This window comes from Mauremys reevesii, linkage group 2 (assembly GCF_016161935.1).
Source record: "Mauremys reevesii isolate NIE-2019 linkage group 2, ASM1616193v1, whole genome shotgun sequence".
In the NCBI taxonomy this organism is placed as follows: Eukaryota; Metazoa; Chordata; order Testudines; family Geoemydidae; genus Mauremys; species Mauremys reevesii.
In genome coordinates this window covers 209,463,026-209,481,890 of record NC_052624.1, presented here as the reverse complement: position 1 = coordinate 209,481,890, position 18,865 = coordinate 209,463,026, and the positions used below count along the sequence as shown (strand labels likewise).

The following is an 18,865-nucleotide window of genomic DNA, read 5'->3' as shown; positions in this document are numbered from 1 at the left end:
ACGTGAGTTTCGCCCAAGCAGCGGAGGCACCAGCGTGCAGATCACTTCTGGGCATAGAATGGCGACAGGAGTCACACAACTTGAAGCCTGGGACACGGGGCATGCCCCGAGCCCACTCTAACTACTTGAAAAACTAGTAAGAGTAACTGTACCACTAAGGTCAATTAGAGAAACTGCAGCAAGGCTGGAGCAAGACCTTCCGACTACCTTCACCGGCGGCAAGAAGGAACTGAGGGTGGGGGGAGTGTGCAGCTCTGCTTATAGCGCGATATAGAGGCACCACTCTAGGGGTCGCAGCAGCGCTCCCCTGTATGGGTACTGCTAAGGGAAAAGCTGACACCGGTGCATATGGCGAGCATGCACACCTACTGTGGAATACATATGAGCAATCACTCAAAGAAGAACTCCTCCTTACTCCTCTGGTACCAACCAAGAACGACTAGCTCAAACCTTGCAGTTCCTTTCAGCTGAGCTTGCTGTGCTATGATTGGCTGGGGTCTCAAAGCAAGGGGTCTCAAAGGCGTGGTACACCTGGGCACACTCCTGTTAGTTTCACTAGTTATTAACTTTCTTCCCACATGCAGCTTCATTTGTAAACAATTCAGCAACCACGTAAGTGGCAGGATCCTAGCAGTGCAAGGGTGTTTTCAGTGGTTTTAATCTGAAATGTGTCTAAAAATAGTACTAGAGGATCCACGTTTGTGGTCTTTCAATTACTTCCTTATGAAGTACCATATATACTCGTTCATAAGCCGAATTATTTTTAGTAAAAAAGGGAAGCACCAGAGAAGGGGTCAGCTTATGAATGGAGACGGAGAGGTGGGACACAGCCCCTCCCCCCAACAGAGGGACCAAGGAGAGGCAGCACAGCCAGCAGAGACAGAAGAGAAGAGAAGAGGCGGGGCCAGTCTCTCCCTTCTTCTGGCCACGCTGCTCTCCCTCCAGCCTCCGAAGCAGCTGCAGCTCCAGGGCTGGCAGGCTGCAGCCGTGCCGCGCTGCCCAGCCCGCCGCAACATGCTGCGGCCAGGTCAGAGACATCCTCCCCTGGCCCTCCCCAGATAAGGTGGGAAGGGATGGGATGGGGAGAGTGTGGGTGTCCCAGTCTAGGGGTGAGGTCATGTGGGGGGTGGTCACAGGGGTTACTCACCTGACTCCCAGCTTTTCCCCCCCAAAACATTTCCCCACCAGTTGCTGTCCCAGACCTTCAGGGTAAGCAGCTGGCATGCCGGGACACTCTTTACTTAGGTTTCCCTTCATGCCTGTAGATGCTTGAGGTAAACAAATCATCTCGACTCCCCCAGTGGCTTATCCTGATGGCCGGGGAGCCAAAGTTTGCTGACCCCTGAATTATAAGGTCGGCTTATGAACAGGTTATAAAAATTTTGCATTTTTACTTATACATCTTGGGGGGGTTGGCTTATAAACAAACCAGCTTATGATCGAGTATACACAGTATGCATCTGAAGAAGTGGGTATTCACCCACGAAAGCTCATGCTGCAAAACGTCTGTTAGTCTATAAGGTGCCACAGGATTCTTTGTTGCTTATACACAGTAAGTTCAATTTGCAAGTTACTGTCAGCCCCTCAAACAAGCTGAGATCAGAAAGCCAAACTCTGTTCTTTCAAGCTCATGCATCACTACCAGTAATGAAAGTTCTACAGGCAATTCAACCCTGCTTTACGGCTGTGCAAGTGTTAGCGCCACTGAAGTCAATGCAGACTAACTAGCCATGTGAAAAGCATTTCGTTTTTAGAAATGGTACAATGGTAAAGTGCCATGAGAAAGGTCCTTGAATTAAAATTACCATTTCCACGAAATGTTTGAATTAGGGTTTTTTCCTTTGTTTATACGTATTTTAACTTTTGGTGCACATAGCAAAGATGTCAAAAGGGAAACATCAGGATTAATTGTAAGCCACCATTAACAGTAGCAAGCCTGAAAAATAGTCTTGGGCCAGATTAAAAATTTACATATAGCATGTGTGTGTTTATATGGAGAGAAAGCTTGCCTTTAAGGCTGCAGAAGAGAAACTTTAATGCAAAACTTGCTTAATAATTTCTTTTACCTTATAGGTTGTCATTCGATGCTGAGCAATTATAGTCAGTTTTTCTAGGAGCCCTCGTAATCTCTCCTGTGTAGCATGGGAGATCAAGTTCACAACATCAGAGTTAGGTTCCATAATGTCATGCCTTTTACCTGTGGAAGCAGAGAAAATCCATCACATGTTTTAGGAGTAGTTGATAATTGAAATAATTAGCACAGCAGGTATTCTGTTCCCCCTGGAAGTCATACCCATTACGAATAAAGGTTTGGAGATTATGATTTTCCTGGTAAAGTCACAACTTCAAAGATCTTAGACATTACATTAATAAAACTTAGCCTGGAGCTTCAGAAAATATAGACATTGTTTCACTTAGCCTCTAGAATCATTCTCCTTGCAAGGTCATTTATAGGACAAAGTTAATAAGAACACAAATCAAGCCTTATGTTCAGGGGGGGAGAAATAGTAGCTGTAGAAATTAGTGACATATTCTGTTAATTTCAGTAATTAAAAAAATAGAGAATTACATTTTGCCCTGTTAGACACTGCTTGTTAACAACTCATGACATTTATTTCAATGATGCTTTTTGCAATGTACTCCAGGCGTAAGAGCCTCTTCTCATCTACCTCTGACCAAACAGTATATACCAAATTAATCTAGGATTCCCTAGGTGGTAACTTGGGAAATATATATCTAGTCCAATTGGGGTCATAATGCCATCACCTCTGACCTGTTCTCTTGGGTTGCCCTCTCCCTGTTCCCTGATGAGCCCTACCGCCTCTCTCCATATTTCAACAGCTGATATCGAAAAGGAAGACAGCTTTGAGCAAAGCTGCTTGGGCCATACACCCAAAGCTAAATGTTACTTCTGCAACTTTCACAGTCGCGGATAGCCAAAGAGAAGTATTCCTGTGCTTGACACAATCAACATGTCTGCACATCTACACATAGGTACTTGGACAACCCTGACTTCTTTTTAAATAGACAGCACAGTTTAGCTACTGATAACCAATGCTGATATCAGTAAAAACTACGAAGAGTCCTTGTGGTACCTTAGAGACTAACGTTTATTTGGGCATAAGCTTCCATGGGCTAGAGCCCACTTCATCAGATGCATGAAGTGAAAAATACAGGAGCAGGTATAAATACATGAAAGGATGGGGGTTGCTTTACCAAGTGTGAGGTCAGTCTAACAAATTAAATCAATTAACAGCAGGATACTACAGGAGGAAAAGTAACTTCTGAAGTGGTAAGAGTGGTCCATTAGAGACAGTTGACAAGAAGGTGAGTAACAGTAGGGAGAAATTAGTAATGGGGAAATTAAGTTTAGGTTTTGTAATGACCCAACCACTCCCAGTCTTTGTTCAGGCCTAATCTGATGGTATCCAGTTTGCAAATTAATTCCTGTTCTGCAGTTTCATGTTGGAATCTGTTTAAGTTTTTTTGTTGAAGAATTGCCACTTTTAGGTCTGTTATTGAGTGATCACAGAGACTGAAGTGTTCTCCTACTGGTTTCTGAATGTTATGATTCCGGATGTCAGATTTGTGTCCAACCTAACCTGAAGGACGATCCCTCACTCACAGACCTTGGGACACAGGCCAGTCTTCGCCTACAGACAGCCCCCCGACCTGAAACAAATACTTACCAGCAACTGCACACCACACAACAAAAACATCAACCCAGGAACCAAACCCCGGTGCCAACTCTATCCACATATCTATTCAAGGGACACCATCATAGGACCTAACCACATCAGCCACACCATCCAGGGCTCGTTCACCTGCACATCTACTAATGTGATATATGCCATCATGTGCCAGCAATGCCCCTCTGCCATATACATTGGCCAAACCGGACAGTCTCTATGCAAAAGAATAAATGGACAAAAATCTGACATCAGGAATCATAACATTCAAAAACCAATAGAAGAACACTTCAATCTCTCTGGTCACTCAATAACAGACCTAAAAGTGGCAATTCTTCAACAAAACTTCAGGATTAGGATCTCATTCTGCTAGGTGCTGTACAAATGTGTGTTCTCTGCAGCAAACAATCTAACACTTAGGCTATATCTAGATTACTGCGGTAAGTCAACCTACACTATGCAACTCCGGCTATGTGAATAACGTAGCTGGAGTCAACGTACCTTAGGTTGAGTTACTGCGGGTCTACACTGTGGGGGGTCAACAGGAGGAACTCTCCTGTTGACTTACCTTACTCTTCCCGTCAGGGATAGAGTACGGGGGTCAACTGGAGAGCGATCTGCTGTCGATTTGGCGGGTCTTCACTAAACCCACTAAATCGACCGCAGATGGATCGATCTCAGAGAGTTGATCCCGGCTGTATTGTAGACATAGCCTGAGGTTGGGGGAGAGACACAATCAAGTTTTTAAATATATGCACTCTTGGTATATGCTCCCAATATTATTCATAAATAAAAATACATAACATATAGTCTTGCCCCAACTGCCTTCAGCCCCGCTCTTTAAAATGTGAGCTGAGTTCCTGCAGGCGTTGAAGCAAAAATGGTCTGAAGAAGAGGTGTCAAGGGAAAACAGTAGTTTTTATCAATGCTTGCCAACAAGATTGCTACTCCTGAAACAGCTTTCAAGTTTATCAAGGGCCCTGAAGACACTGAAATAGGAGTATGTTGGAATGTCACCTTCCTACTAAACAGATCTGTGTCCTGTGTATAAGCTAGTATGGGTTTACTTCTGATCATATGAGCATAATCTGTAACACTTGTGTAAGAAGTACATATTTACTAGTGAGATTTCAAAGCTTGAGAGCTGTCACTGGGTTGGGGGAAGGAAGGCAATTATTCATACTTTCCTATATTACGGATCTGCATCAGTAGAAAGCTGACTAACCAACATCCCGTTCCAATGTGTCTGTGGGTAACAGATACTGTGCAGTACCTATTACAGTTCACAATCATAATTAAAAAGGTTCACAGCTTCTGTTCATGCCTTTGCTGCTGTTGGAGCATTTTTTCTTTGGGTTATCCTACAAAGCTTATTTTTAAGACCCACCCAAAAATGTTTAGGACAGATTTCCTGATTGGAAGTTCAAATAAATAAGTATAGCTGTCTTGTTTTCCAGACGAAATAGAGTTTTATTAACTTAGTATGAGATTACAATACATTCCGATTTCATTTTTTTTTTAAAAGAGTGAAAATTGTTCAATGCAATCATTGAGTCCAGAATGCCAATTACGGATGCTTTGGTCTCACCTATGTCTAAGATCTTCTTTTGCAAAGCCTCTCGGGAGAGAAATGGTTCATCTGCACAAGATCGGATCAGTGTACCAACCACTTCAGAATTTGTTGCCAAGATGCATGCATTCTCTTCACTTAGGTTGACCCCAGCCATAGAAGTCACATCATTGATGTCATCTTCGTCTCTACCAGCAAGAAAGCCAATTGTTATTTTGTTTTCCATCACATCCTGAAAGAGCCTTTTGTATTGGTGACCAGTTTTATACACAAGTGTAAACTACCTGTATATAATCATCCTCATGCATCAGTGGACAAACAGTCTACTACAGAACACCTTTGGAATGGAGGTTGTTCGTAACGCTTAACAAAACGTTACTGATTGTTCTTTCAAAAGTTTACAACTGAACTTTGATTTAATACAGCTTTGAAACTTTACTATGCAGAAGAAAAATGCTGCTTTTAAAACTATCTGAATTTAAATAAAACAAACACAAACACTCTTTACCTTTTCCAATTTTTTTTTTAAACTTCCCCTTTTTTTAGTTTACATTTAACATGGTACTGTACTGTATTTGCTTTGTCTCTGCTGCTGCCTGATTGCATACTTTGGATTCCAAATGAGGTCTGTGGCTGACTGGTCAGTTCATAACTCTGGTGTTCGTAACTCTGAGGTTCTACTGTATCTTCAGTATTCAGTGCAGCTTCTGCCCCTTTTCATTTATCTACTTTTCCAGCTAGGCTGGAAATTTGTTTAGGGAAAAGGAGGCTAACAGATACTCAAACCTGTTTAATTTATTCTTAAGTAGCTGACAGACTTGTACTCCAATTCAATGTATTAAGAAAAGGGCTAAAGCCCAGGATTATCAGAACAGTTAGTGACTAGTGATGATTTAAAATTAAAGTCACCACTGACGGTTTCCTCCCTCTACTCACCAGTAGCTGTTGAGCAATTTCAAGAGTGTATTCATAATGTATTAGCAGAATAGAATTCTTAATCTTTCAGGAAATGTGCAAATTAGGCCTTCAATGCCTGGTAATTGAGTGCTAATTGATCTTCACAAGTACACTCCAATTCCCCTCTTCCTAATGACCACAGAATCTTTGGCTGCTGTGATCCCACTGTGGTATAATTACAGCTACTACCATGGGCCAGCCTGTAAAGGGGGTTATGTAGTCAGTGTACATATTAATACAGGATACACACTAAGCCACCAGAGGACTTAACAGAAGTTCATGCTGAAATTTGGTGCTTAAATCCTTCAAGGATGGGTTTTAAAAAAAAACTTGCATCTCTGGTAGCATTTCATAATACTTAGTCCAAATGACTCTCTCTCACCTAACTTGTAGTTTAGTACTCAAGGGACTGACAGAACATGTGGCTAAATTATAACATGCTTTTCCTCATGTAGCGTAGCTCTACTAATGTAGCCATTTCTCTAAATAGCCCTGCCAATTACTAGTTTCTATGATACATTCAATTAATTTATTTCAAGTAGGGCACCATGTAATGAACTCCAGTTGAAAGTTAAAGGCACTCTCACAATATAGCTAACAGAAGTTAGATTCTGGCGATCACCCTGAAGTATTTTCAAGTTATTCCATATAGTGGTCGTACTGGAAGACTTGCATGACAACTCTCTATATATAAAAAAGCAATATTTTTCCACAGTAATTTCTCTTAACACTTTTACACTAGGTATTGTGTTGAATCCCTGAGAAATAGCCCTTTTACCAGTCAGAAGTATATGGCTAAAGATGTTATCAGTCTACCAGTACATTGGCAAAAAAAATTGCACATACACGCTGCTCTCTGCTTATCTCTACTTGAGGTTGAGATTCTCACAACATTTGTTAAACGGGAATGAAAGTCATGCAATGTAGATGTACTTCACTGTGTGAACTTGAATATATTAGACAAAAAGTGAGTCTCTGGCGCCCTCTGGTGTTTGACTATGCCTGTTTTCCTCTTATTCAATCTTTTATTTACTCCATTTTACTGAAGGGAGATAAGAAGGCTAGAAAGAAACACCTAAATCTATCCTATATTATATTGACCCTGGGCTACTAATCGAAATAAGCATATGGCCTTTAAATCCTACCAAGGTGAGACTGCTTCTTTCTCTCTACCAAGCTTATCAACCTGAAGAGTGAGCAAGAATTCTACCAGCACTCAGACGTCAGAGTGAGACCACCAACAGATGCAAACAGCTGTCAGCAATGCATTCTGTGTAGGCCCCTCAACAGTGGTTTCTTGCTCCTACCCTTTGTCTGATAGGGCCCAAATTTGTTAGCCTTTCAGACAAGTGTCAAGGCTCATCTTTTCACATAAGTATTTGGGGAGGACTGTCTATTTCTGCAGTGGTCTATGGTTAATATAGTTATAAATATATGTAGAGCCATTATATATATATTTTTCAATTCTGTAAGAGCTTTTTAGTGCAGGGATGATAAAGTAACAGGAAAAAGAAAAGGGAACATTAGAATTAGAGATGATTTCAATTGTTAAAGAAATATTTCTCAGGTGTTTTCTTGAAAAGTGTGCGCAGTAGTTCCAGGGCACCCAATTGTTCCATAGCATCTATTGTAAAAACAGGGGTCATTGGCATATACTGTATGCTCACGATTTTCTGAAATCCTGTATTTCTAAACCCCCACATTATCTGAATCCCAGCATGCAGAACAAGGAAGGTGTTCGGATAATAGAGCAGAGATCCTCGGCCATGGGGGAGGCCACCCTGACATTGAATGGCTCTCATGGCAGTGTGAGGAGCCCCCTGAAGACTTGCTGTCATGGGAGGAAGGGAGGGAGCAGGACTGTTCCTGCACTGCCACCAAGCTGGTGACATCTGATCCCTGCAGGCACAAGATGCAGGCAAGGCTGCGGGACCCCAGCAGGGCAGAGGAGAGTCCTAGCCATGGGTCTCTGCTTTGCAGCCAGGACACACAGGCTCCCCCCAGCACTTTGCACCTGCAAAAATCGAGAGGGCAGGAATGGCAGCAAAGGAAGCCCTCTGCAGCCCCTAGGTTCAAGTCTGATTTAAGTCGGAAGTGGAACTGTTTTTGTAGTCTCCATCTCCACTTCTGTTCCAACACTGATTTTCAAGAGGAAAACTGATTTTGTATAACACGACCTGATACAACACGAATTCGGATATAGCACAGTAAAGCAGCACTCCAGGGGGTGGGGCTGCACACTCTGGTGGATCAAAGCAAGTTTGATATAATGCGGTTTCACCTATTACACGGTAAGATTTTTTGGCTCCCAAGAATCGAGCTAGAGGTGTAGTTCTGAAATTTAATGAGTTACTGGGACTAAAATCTTTAAGAATTCTAGTGACCTAAAGGGCCAGGTATTTTGCTAGCCACTACAGTCAGAACTTTAGCAGGAGACTTTTACCTCTACCTAAAAGGAGCAAATATCTAAGAGGAGGTAATAAGAGATTCCTTAAAAGCTCCCAGCTGTATTGGGAGGTTACCAGTACAGCCCAAATTACAGTTCAATGGTATTTGACTGTTTGGACTGAGCAGAGGTCATTTTTAGTTTAACCCCAACTATCTAATAAAAGATAACATTGCGAGCTACTTAATGCTCATCTCATAGGGCAAAGCATTGACATGCCTCCTCACTATAAAAGCATCATCATTAAAACACAAAGTTATCAGGCCAACACTGTGATAAATAGAATGCTGACAAAAACCCAGACCCAACAGTACAATTCCCATACAATTAATCCAAGTTTCTCAATTTTCAGGTCAATGTTTTTAGGTTCTTTCCCCCAACCCATCATTAAGAGATCCATCAGAAATCTCTAAATTATTTATTGAGGCATCATTCCCTGTATCTATACTGCTGTCTGTTCCTTTTGTTGAAGTCTTGTTTCCTACAGCCACACAAACTTCCGACTTTGTTTATTTTTACCTGAAGGTTGTTGTTCCATTCTCTTTTATTTTATTTTTCTGAACAGGAGATGCTTGAAGCGACAGAATTTTGTTTCCTGGCAGTGTAATTTGTTTCAGAAAGGAACCTAAAAAAACAGCAACATGCCACAATGAAAAACAAAATCCAAGAAAGATGACTGCTTATTCAGTACATATTCTAAACAAAAGTCTTTGTTGCAGGCTGAAGAACCAATTATATCCATTTGGAAACCAGACACTCAAAAGTACTACGTTCTACATATTCTGCAAGCCTAACAAATTAATATTTTCTTCCCCCTCTTAATGAAATAGTGTTTCACCATCTTATTGCTAACCTACATAGGGTCACATATCCCAGTGCAGGAATGAGCTAGTTGAGACAAAACTGAACCCAAAATTTACTAAATTATACGTTCATTTAACTTGTACCAGTAGAAGTCTCACTTAATATCATGAAGCACCAAAAAGAGAGTTTATAGAAGCAGCATCAATTTGCTGGAATGAGCATACTTAGAGTACTCAAAATAGTAAAACTACTTATCTTTTAAGTGAAATGTTTTCTCAACAGGCAAGGTGATGGACAGAGTACTCCCAAGGCTCTGAGTATACAGTTCCAAGCAACTTCGAAAGACACCCATATAATTTTACCATAATTGACTAGTTTGAATACATTATTTCCTTTGTCCCTTCAGTGTCATTCTAATATCTAATGTTATGACGAAGCATTTTCCCACCTCCCTGTTTAACACAAAACAAAAACCCGCAAAAATATAGAAGTTCAACCCTACCTGCAGGAAACTGGTTAGTCTGAATTAGTGTGTTCAATGGCATCCTTTTTTCGCCAGGTTTCTGGAGAGTCAGCGTTGCTGTTTGTGGAAGCGTGGCCACTTGTTTAACAATGCCTCCTGATGGCTGCTGGACTACCTGGAAACAGTATATCCAATATCAAACATGGAAAGAGCTAAATATAGAGAGACATGAATCCTATCAACATGCTCATTCAACCAAAACTGCTCGGGGACATGCATGCATGTCTAGATTTCACTTTAAGAAATACATCATGCTCATGAAACTACAAGTATACTTTTTCTCTTGACAAGACAAGTAAACCTACCAGTTGTTCAAATTTGTAGTTAGCAACACTGACTTGTTTGGAGTGTTAAAACTGTTTGGACAACAGACATCTCACCCCTAGTCATGTTGCCTATTTCCAATGGCAGTATCAGAACAGTTTCCTAATACCATATAATTCATTGCACTAAAGGCCTTAACTCTTTGATTAATGAAACTGGAATTAAGGGCTATCAATAGTTTGAATCCATATAACAAGTTCAAACTATCACACACAATTCAAAAGAAAGCCAGCATTTTTTAATTCACAGACAATGAGTTTCATAACTAGTTCTTAAATTGTCTTTATATATAGATAGCTGAAGACTATATGCATCTACAAAAGCGTTAGTACAGATATTTAAAAACTATGGTTTTTTCCCTGCATAAACTAGTTTTTAATACATATTTTTTGTACATTTGAGGACCCCTCAAGTCCATACTTCTGCTGTGACTGACAAGTACTATCCGGCAACACTTTCATTGCATGCACTCTTGGGAGTGCTCCAACAACGGTAAAGGAGAGTTGTGCTGTACCAAATGGTCTGACCCAGTATGGCAATTCTTATGCTCAAATAGATTGTTTTGGTTCTCTTTTCAGGGGCATTTTTGTTAGACAGGTATTTAAATAAAACCCGGTTAGCGTGATTTCGATGCTACATTAACAGCACCTATGTGAGACTTTACTTTTCAAAGCCACGTACAAACGTTTTCCAGACGCATCACTTTGTTTCCTCTCACTCAGAGCAGCTGATGAAGTTTGACATAAGCAAGCAAAAGTTTTATTAGTTACTCTGTGAATGTAGCTTTCCTTGCCAATGGAACCTGGCTTGTAACTTCTAATCTAGATTTTTGCAGATGATATGGAATAGAAGTGATTTAAAAAAAAAAAAAGAAGACGACAACCAAGTACAAATTGTAAGATTTTTTCACCAAGACAAGTCCACACTGCAGCTGGGAGCGAGTGTCCCAGCAGAGGCAGACTGACTCATGCTAGCAGAGCCAGAGCTGGTGCACTAAAAATCGCAAGGTGGACATTGGAGCTCAGATGGAAGAGTGGGTTCTCAAGCCCTACCAACCTGGCACATAAGGAGTGGTGGATAACAGGACAAGAGGAGATAAAAAAGCCTTTCCTTCAGAAAAAGCCTGTTAATCAGAACGGTAGTGTTGCATCTAAAAGAACTGATGTAAAGAGCGGGATATGGCAGAAGAACCAGAAGAGAATGGATCAATTGACCAGATGCAGAGGTCCTAGAACAGGGCAGGGGCCAGGAGGCCATGGCTCTTCCACTTTTTACTGGCCATAAGGGCGAGCAATGCGTGGAGGGGGCAGAGAGGAGCAAGCAGGAGGCGGGCCCTCAGGGGAAGGAGGCGGCACGAAGGTGGAGGCAGAGCCACGGTTCAGGCACCTGGGCCCCCCTCCCCCCACTTTTAAGGCATTTCCTCTGCTCCCGACCAGAAGTATAAAGGATGTGCTGGCAGTAGAATGACAGCTCTATACACTGTCTCCTGCTCTCAGGGCTGGAAGTGCTGGGATGTATGAGGTGGAGAGGAAGAATGGGTAACAACCCTGCTAGCCAATTAAGTAGTGTTACTGAGAAACTTCAGAAAGGAGACCCTGCTGGAAGGAGTGCAAAAATACACCAGCTGTGTAAGAAGCTGAATCTCCATGTTTTTCAGGACCTTGGACATGCTAAAGGGACTATTTTCCTTTGTGCCTTGGTCAGCAGAATGGCAGCCAGCAGCAGTGAAAAACAATTTCAACAGGAGAGATAGAGACAGTCCCCACCCCTTCCAAATACATTGTAGCCCCGTGGTCAGGACTTTCACCAAGAAGGGAGGGAGACAAGTTCAAATCCCAGTGCCACACCAAGCAGAGGGAGGAACTGAACCTGGGTCTCATATCTCAGGTGAGTGCCCTAAACAATTAGGGAAATTGACCTCAAAATGCCCCTGTATTTAGGGTACCTGTGATGCATTTTTCTCAGGCTTCTCCTTAGTTAAGATTCTTGAGAAAAAGTTAATATTGGGAGCGTCTCCTTAAATGATATCACTCTGGATAGTTTATGTACCTTGCTCTAAAAATAACCAAAAAACCCAACACATGCACTGTTGAAGACCCAGGGCTGGACAAGAAACTCAGAGATAAAGAGAATCTCTCTTCAAACATTATTCTTTGGTCATTTTAATAATTAGTTGAGTTTCTTTTATAATATTAAAAAAACGTAGAGACAGGAGCTTACTAAAATAGTTTAGCCACTTAGCTCTGAAAGCACCATGTACTTCTACATGAGTTTAGTTTGCTGATTTCAGTTCGGTCTGCAGTGAACAGGAATCTACACTGCAATCCACAGTATCAATACTTCTAGGAAAAACCCGGGACAGAATCTTTAACATGGAGACAGGACTCCCTCACCTTTAGACTGTCTCTCTGCCTAAGGATTGAAATTTTTGGTAGAACACCTATTAGGGCATTCAGCTATACCGACACGTGGCTTTTTTCTTTTTCCTGCTAAAGAAAAAATTCTCCCTCTTTTTGCTATGGAATAACCGTGACGGCATTAGAAGTCAGGAGCTGAGACCCCCCTCAAATCCTGTTGGGGCAATTAGCATACCTTGCAAGATCAGATCCCAAAACAAACACTCAGCTCAGAATAAAATTCATGCTCACTACAACTACTTGACAACACCCAGATTTGTGAACTAGAACATTAATTAGCAGTAAGGTGTCTTCATCACTACACTTGCTCTCCCTTACATGTTAAAACAGCTGCAAACCATAATACTCAGAGGCAATATATTTAATTTATCAAGCATAACAGAACAATGTCTCAGGGAAACCTGGAGTAGCCCATTAACTCATGGCGGAATACACTTATCTAAACATTTATACTACTTTAGATCAAAAAGCACAATCTTAGATCTGAAGACAAAGGCAGAGAAGTTTAATCTTACCAGCTGTTTCACTCTAACTGCCTGTTGAGCATGGACTGACTGTGCCACAATAGAGTTGGGCTGCGTAATTTTAATACTGATCGGTGTCCCAATGACTGATTTCATAGGCTGAAGAGGGGTTGTCGTCGTGGTCGCCACTGCAGATGCAAAGATTGGTTTAACAGCCTGGAGAGAGGTTGTTGCCACTGCAGACGTGGGGACCGGATTTGCAAGTTGAAGAGGGGCTGTCACTGGTTTCACAGTCTGGAGGGAGGCTGCTGCTGCCGCCACCGTTGAGGAGGGGACTGGTTTTACAGTTTGAGAGGCTGTGATCACTGCAGAAGAAGGGACCGGTTTTATGGGCTGAAGAGAGGTTGTCGCCAGAGCTGAGGTGGTCATGACTGTGGAGGAAGTTGGTGCTGCAGAGATACAGGTAGAAACAGCTGCTTGGGTTGTAGCCTGCTGCTGAATACACTGCTGGATAAAACTTTGGGCATTGGGCATTAGCTGCCGTAAGGCAAGCATACTTTTCTAGAAAAAGAGAAAGACAGCAGCAATCATAATACTGTGAATACCTTTTTCAAGTTTAAGAGCTACATTACTTTTCAACTGATTTTTCAAAGTTAATCTCGTTTCATGAGCAAGACAATAAATTTGTTCAGAATTACATACAACTGCTGTCAAAATAATAAAACAAAACATCATGCATAATGCAATAGTTACTAGCATATAATGTGCAATAGTCAGAAGTTATCCACTGCTTCCCCCCATGGAATAAAGCCCATCTGATATTCAATTAATTAAAGTTTCCTTTTAATTAGTTACCTTTCATTTAGTAACTAAGCTGCAGTCCATGTTTCACAATGAGAATAATATAATTACACTGCTTTTGATCTTTGTTTCAAAAAACAGCAGCTTATTCATGGCATTGTGTTTATTCCATTAAATATCTTATACAGAAGCAAAATTCTGACAGTTTAAGATTCACCTGGAGAGTCACCCATATTCAGTTTTACACTTCCTGTAGTGAAATATGCCCATTCAGTCCAATTCCAGTATTGTTCATATATGAAATGTCATTTATAGCACATTTTAATCATTTATAAAATTTTGGGGTCCAATAAAGTGTTAACTTCATACTGGAAGGGAATAGCCCTACTATTCTTTATTCCCCAAAATTAGCAGACAAAAGACTTACCTTACTTATTACTAGAGTTACACATTGAATTTTAAGTCTGAATAATGCATTATCTGCTTTGTTGGCTGGTGTATTTGGTTCAGATTTCCTAAATTAAATTCTGATAAATCATCTTAGTAAATGTCTCAAACTTTTAATGAGAACTTCAAAGAAAGCAGCCAGTGGAAGTTTCTCTTTCTAAGGGATCACCTAATTATGCACATTTTAATATATGCTTCCACTATCTCACACAAGTGAGCTTCATCATTTAGTTAAAAGTATTCAAGTTTTTGCTCTATTCTACTTGCAAATCATTTTTCCTTTAAAAAAACCCAAAAGATGTAAAGCATTCACTTAAGTGGCATGTGCAACTAGCATACAAGGGGGCATTACTATTATTTGTTAGAATGATTACCATATAATAAGATTTAATATTTCAATATGATTTCTGTCTTCAACTAGTATATTTAGTCTCTTATGTTTATTTGCTTTGCCTCCCATCATAAGGCACAGCCTTGCTCATTGTGAAAGTCTAAAGCCTGGTCTACACTCAAGTCTTACTGCCATTACTTAGGATACTTAGGGGTTTTATTTTTTGCCAACATTGTTACACTGGCAAAAGCACTAGTGTCGATGCAATTGCATCTGTATAAAGGCGCCTTATACATTATAGCTTTTTTCAGATGAGGGAGCTGGGGGGAGGGAGGAGGCTACAGAGGTATAAGTACTATTGTACAACTGCACCCATACTAGGGGAGGTTATTGCTTTAATTATGCTAGTATATTGTAAGCATAGTGGAGAGTAATTTGCAAATTAAGTATAAATAATCCCTAACTGTTAACAAGAGGATTATGCTAACAAATTGAGATGTCTGGCTACTTTTCACTTTTTGGTAGTTACAATCATAGAATCACAGAACTGGAAGGGATCTCGAGAGGTCATCTAATCCAGTCCCCTGCACTCAAGGCAGGATTAAGTATTATCTAGACCATCCCTGACAGGTGTTTGTCCAACCTGCTCTTAAAAAAGGGCTTTGGAGCTCCGGCTCCGCTCCTGGCAAAAACCTGCAGCTCCACTGCTCTGGAGCTGCTTCGCGCTCCAGCTCCAGGCTCCGCTCCAAAGCCCTGCTTAAAAATCCCCAATCATGGAGATTCCACAACCCTAGGCAATTTATTCCAGTGCTTAACCACTCTAACAGTTAAGAAGTTTTTTCTAATGTCCAACCTAAACCGCCTTTGCTGCAATTTAAGTCCATTGCTTCTTGTCCTATCCTCAGAGGTTACGAAGAACAATTTTTCTCCCTCTTCCTTGTAACAACCTTTTATGTACTTGAAAACTTATGTCCTCTCTTCTACAGACTAAACAAACCCAATTTTTTCAATCTTGCCTCATAGGTCATGTTTTCTAGACCTTTAATCATTTTTGTTGCTCTTCTCTGCTTGAGGTTTCAGAGGCTAAAAAATAGAAAGGAGCATAAACTCTGGCAAATTAAATTGTAAAAATATAATTAGGAAGACCAAAAAGAATTTGAAGTACAGCTAACCAAGGACTCAAAAAGTAATAGCAAACATTTTTTAAGTACCTCAGAAGCAGGAAGCCTGCTAAAGAACCAGTTGGGCCACTGGACAATTAGGATGCTAAAGGAGCACTCAAGGATGATAAAGCCATTGTAGAGAAACTAAATTCATTCTTTGCATCAGTCTTCACCATTGAGAATGCGAGGGAGATTCCCAAACCTGAGCCTCCCCCCCCCCCTTTTTTTTTTTTTTTTTTTTTTAAAAAGGTGACAAATTTGAGGAACTGTCCCAGACTTGAGGTGTCATTAGAGGTGGTTTTGGAACAAACTGATAAAATAAAACAGTAATAAGTCACCAGGACCAGATAGTATTCAGCCAAGAGTTGTGAAGGAACTCAATGTGAAATTGCAGGACTACTAGCTGTAATCTGTAACCTATCATTTAAATCAGCTTCTGTACCAAATGACTGGAATATAACTAATATGACGCCAACTTTTAAAAAGGGCTCCAGAGGTGACCTCAGCAATTACAGGCTGGTAAGCCTGACTTCAGTACCAGGCAAACTGCTTGAAACTATAGAAAAGTCAGCCACATAGATGAACAATTTCTTGGGGAACAGTCAACATGGTTTTTGTAAAGGAAAATCATGCCTCACTAATCTACTAGAATTCTTTGAGAGGGTCAACAAGCATGTGAACAAGGGGGATCCAGTGGATGTAGAGTATTTAGATTTTCAGAAAGCCTTTGACAAGGTCCCTCACCAAAGGCTCTTAAGCAAAGTAAGCAGTCATGGGATGAGCGGGAAGATTCTCTCATGGATCGGCAACAGGTTAAAAGATAGGAAACAAAAGGAAGGAATAAATGGCCAGTGTTCACAGTGGAGAGAAGTAAATAGTGGTGTCCCCCAGAGGTCTGTACTGGGCCCAGCCCTATTCAATATATTCATAAATGATCTGGAAAAATGGGTAAAGAGTGAGGTGGCAAAATTTGCAGATGATACAAAATTGCAACAGTTAAGTCCCAGGCAGACTGCGAAGAGCTACAAAAGGATCTCTCAAAACTGGGTGACTGGGCAACAAAATGGTTGTAAATTTTGATGTTGATAAATGCAAAGTAATGCACATTGGAAAACATAATCCTAACTACACATATAAAATGATGGGGTCTAAATTAGCTGTTACCACTCAAGAAAGAGAACTTGGAGTCATTGTGGATAGTTCTCTGAAAACATCCAATGTGCAGCAGCAGCAGTCAAAAAAGCAAACAGAATGTTGGGAATCATTAAGGGATAGATAAGACAGAAAATATCTTATTGCCTCTATATAAATCCATGGTATGCCCACATCTTGAATACTGCGTGCAGATATGGTCGCTCCATCTCAAAAAAAAATGGAAAAGGTTCAGAAAACAACATTTATTAGGGGTATGGAATGGCTGCTGTATGAGGAGAGATTAATAAGACTGGGACTTTTCAGCTTGGAAGATAGACAACTAAGGGGGGATATGATAGAGGTCTATAAAATCATGACTGATGTGGAGAAAGTAAACAAGTGTTATTTACTCTCTCTCATTACACAAGAAGTAGGGGCCACCAAATGAAATTAATAGGCAGCAGGTTTAAAACAAACAAAAGGAAGTATTTTTTCACACAACACAATCACCCTGTGGAACAGGGTTTAAAAAATGAACTAGATAAATTCATAGAAGATACGTCCATCAATGGCTATTAGCCAGGATGGGCAGGGATGGGTGACAGGAGATGGATCACTTGACTACCTGTTCTGTTCATTCCCTCTGGGGCACCTGGCATTGCTACTGTTGGAAGACAAGATACTGGGCTAGATGGCCCTTTGGTCTGCCCCAGTATGGCCATTCTTATGGTCTTATGATCCAAAAGACCTAAACAGTTTTCTTCATTGATTAAACTCTGCCATAATTCTTAAAACAAAGTGAATCTAATATTAATAGCTACAGGAAGACACTCCCATCTTTCAGTCCATATAGTTTTAAAAAGCTCCGTAAAACTTGTACAAGTCAAAGTTACATTATACTGAGATTAGAGACACTACAGCTGTGGACTTCTTGAAGACCTGAGCTGAAAAAGTGTAGCTAGCCTACATGTCAGATGCACTGTGGGTGGATAGGGTAAAGTTAAGGTTTTTTGGATAATTAGTTACATCTTTAAAAATGAGTTAAGAATTGTCTGACTTTCCAATGTATGGAACATATAACATTTAAAAAAAAATCCCATGTTTTCCGATGCTTGAGCCCACATCTGTAGGCAAAAGTTTATGCAGCAACGCCCATCCACCATGACTGATTTGAGAATGAACCATTGTCCTAGCCAGTGTTGCTATCCGTACTGAACAGTAAAACAGGTTAGCAATGAAGACACTTTTGTACGTTACTCATTTAAGAGTGATGGCATACTTTACACTTTTTTTGTGATCTCTTTCTAAGCTTAGATTTGTATCTAAAAAGCACAAAAAAGGTAACAGCTGAAATAAATGAGATAAGACAAACTGGAAATAGCTTGTATCCATACAAAAGTCTACTGCATTTGAACATGAATGTTAAGAACTGCTTTAGATTATGCCAATTCACATTCTGCTGAGTACTTCTCACCAAATCAAGTTTTATTCAGCATTGTGTTAGCTAGTTGTGATGAAGTTCTCAGGGTTTCATCTACATGATTAAGCCTGGTCTGTACTGGCTGCAAAGTCATGGTTGGCAAGTCAGCCAACTCACTTCTTGACAGCATTCAAACAAAGAAAAGTTTTGTAGCATAGATCAGCCTATATGAAATTAACAATGAAGTGCATGTTTCAGTTATTATGCTATGTTCATTTCATAAGATGTGAAGTGAGAATTTATATACAGTAGAACCTCAGTTACTAACTGACCAGTCAACCACACACCTCATAGGACCAGAAGTACTCAATTAGG

General features: G+C 40.6%; 1 protein-coding gene across 2 annotated transcripts in view; it reads right to left on the bottom strand.

Annotated features, from left to right (window-relative positions):
- Positions 1-18,865, bottom strand: part of TAF4B (TATA-box binding protein associated factor 4b) — a 114,818-nt gene that overhangs the window by 60,101 nt on the left and 35,852 nt on the right. For both annotated transcript variants that reach the window (XM_039528067.1, XM_039528066.1), the window contains exons 7-11: positions 13,246-13,755; positions 9,969-10,104; positions 9,182-9,287; positions 5,278-5,447; positions 2,067-2,197 (exon numbers count right to left, since the gene is read on the bottom strand). In XM_039528067.1, coding sequence (XP_039384001.1) covers positions 2,067-2,197; positions 5,278-5,447; positions 9,182-9,287; positions 9,969-10,104; positions 13,246-13,755 — 1,053 coding nt within the window. The remainder of the gene's footprint in view (positions 1-2,066; positions 2,198-5,277; positions 5,448-9,181; positions 9,288-9,968; positions 10,105-13,245; positions 13,756-18,865) is intronic.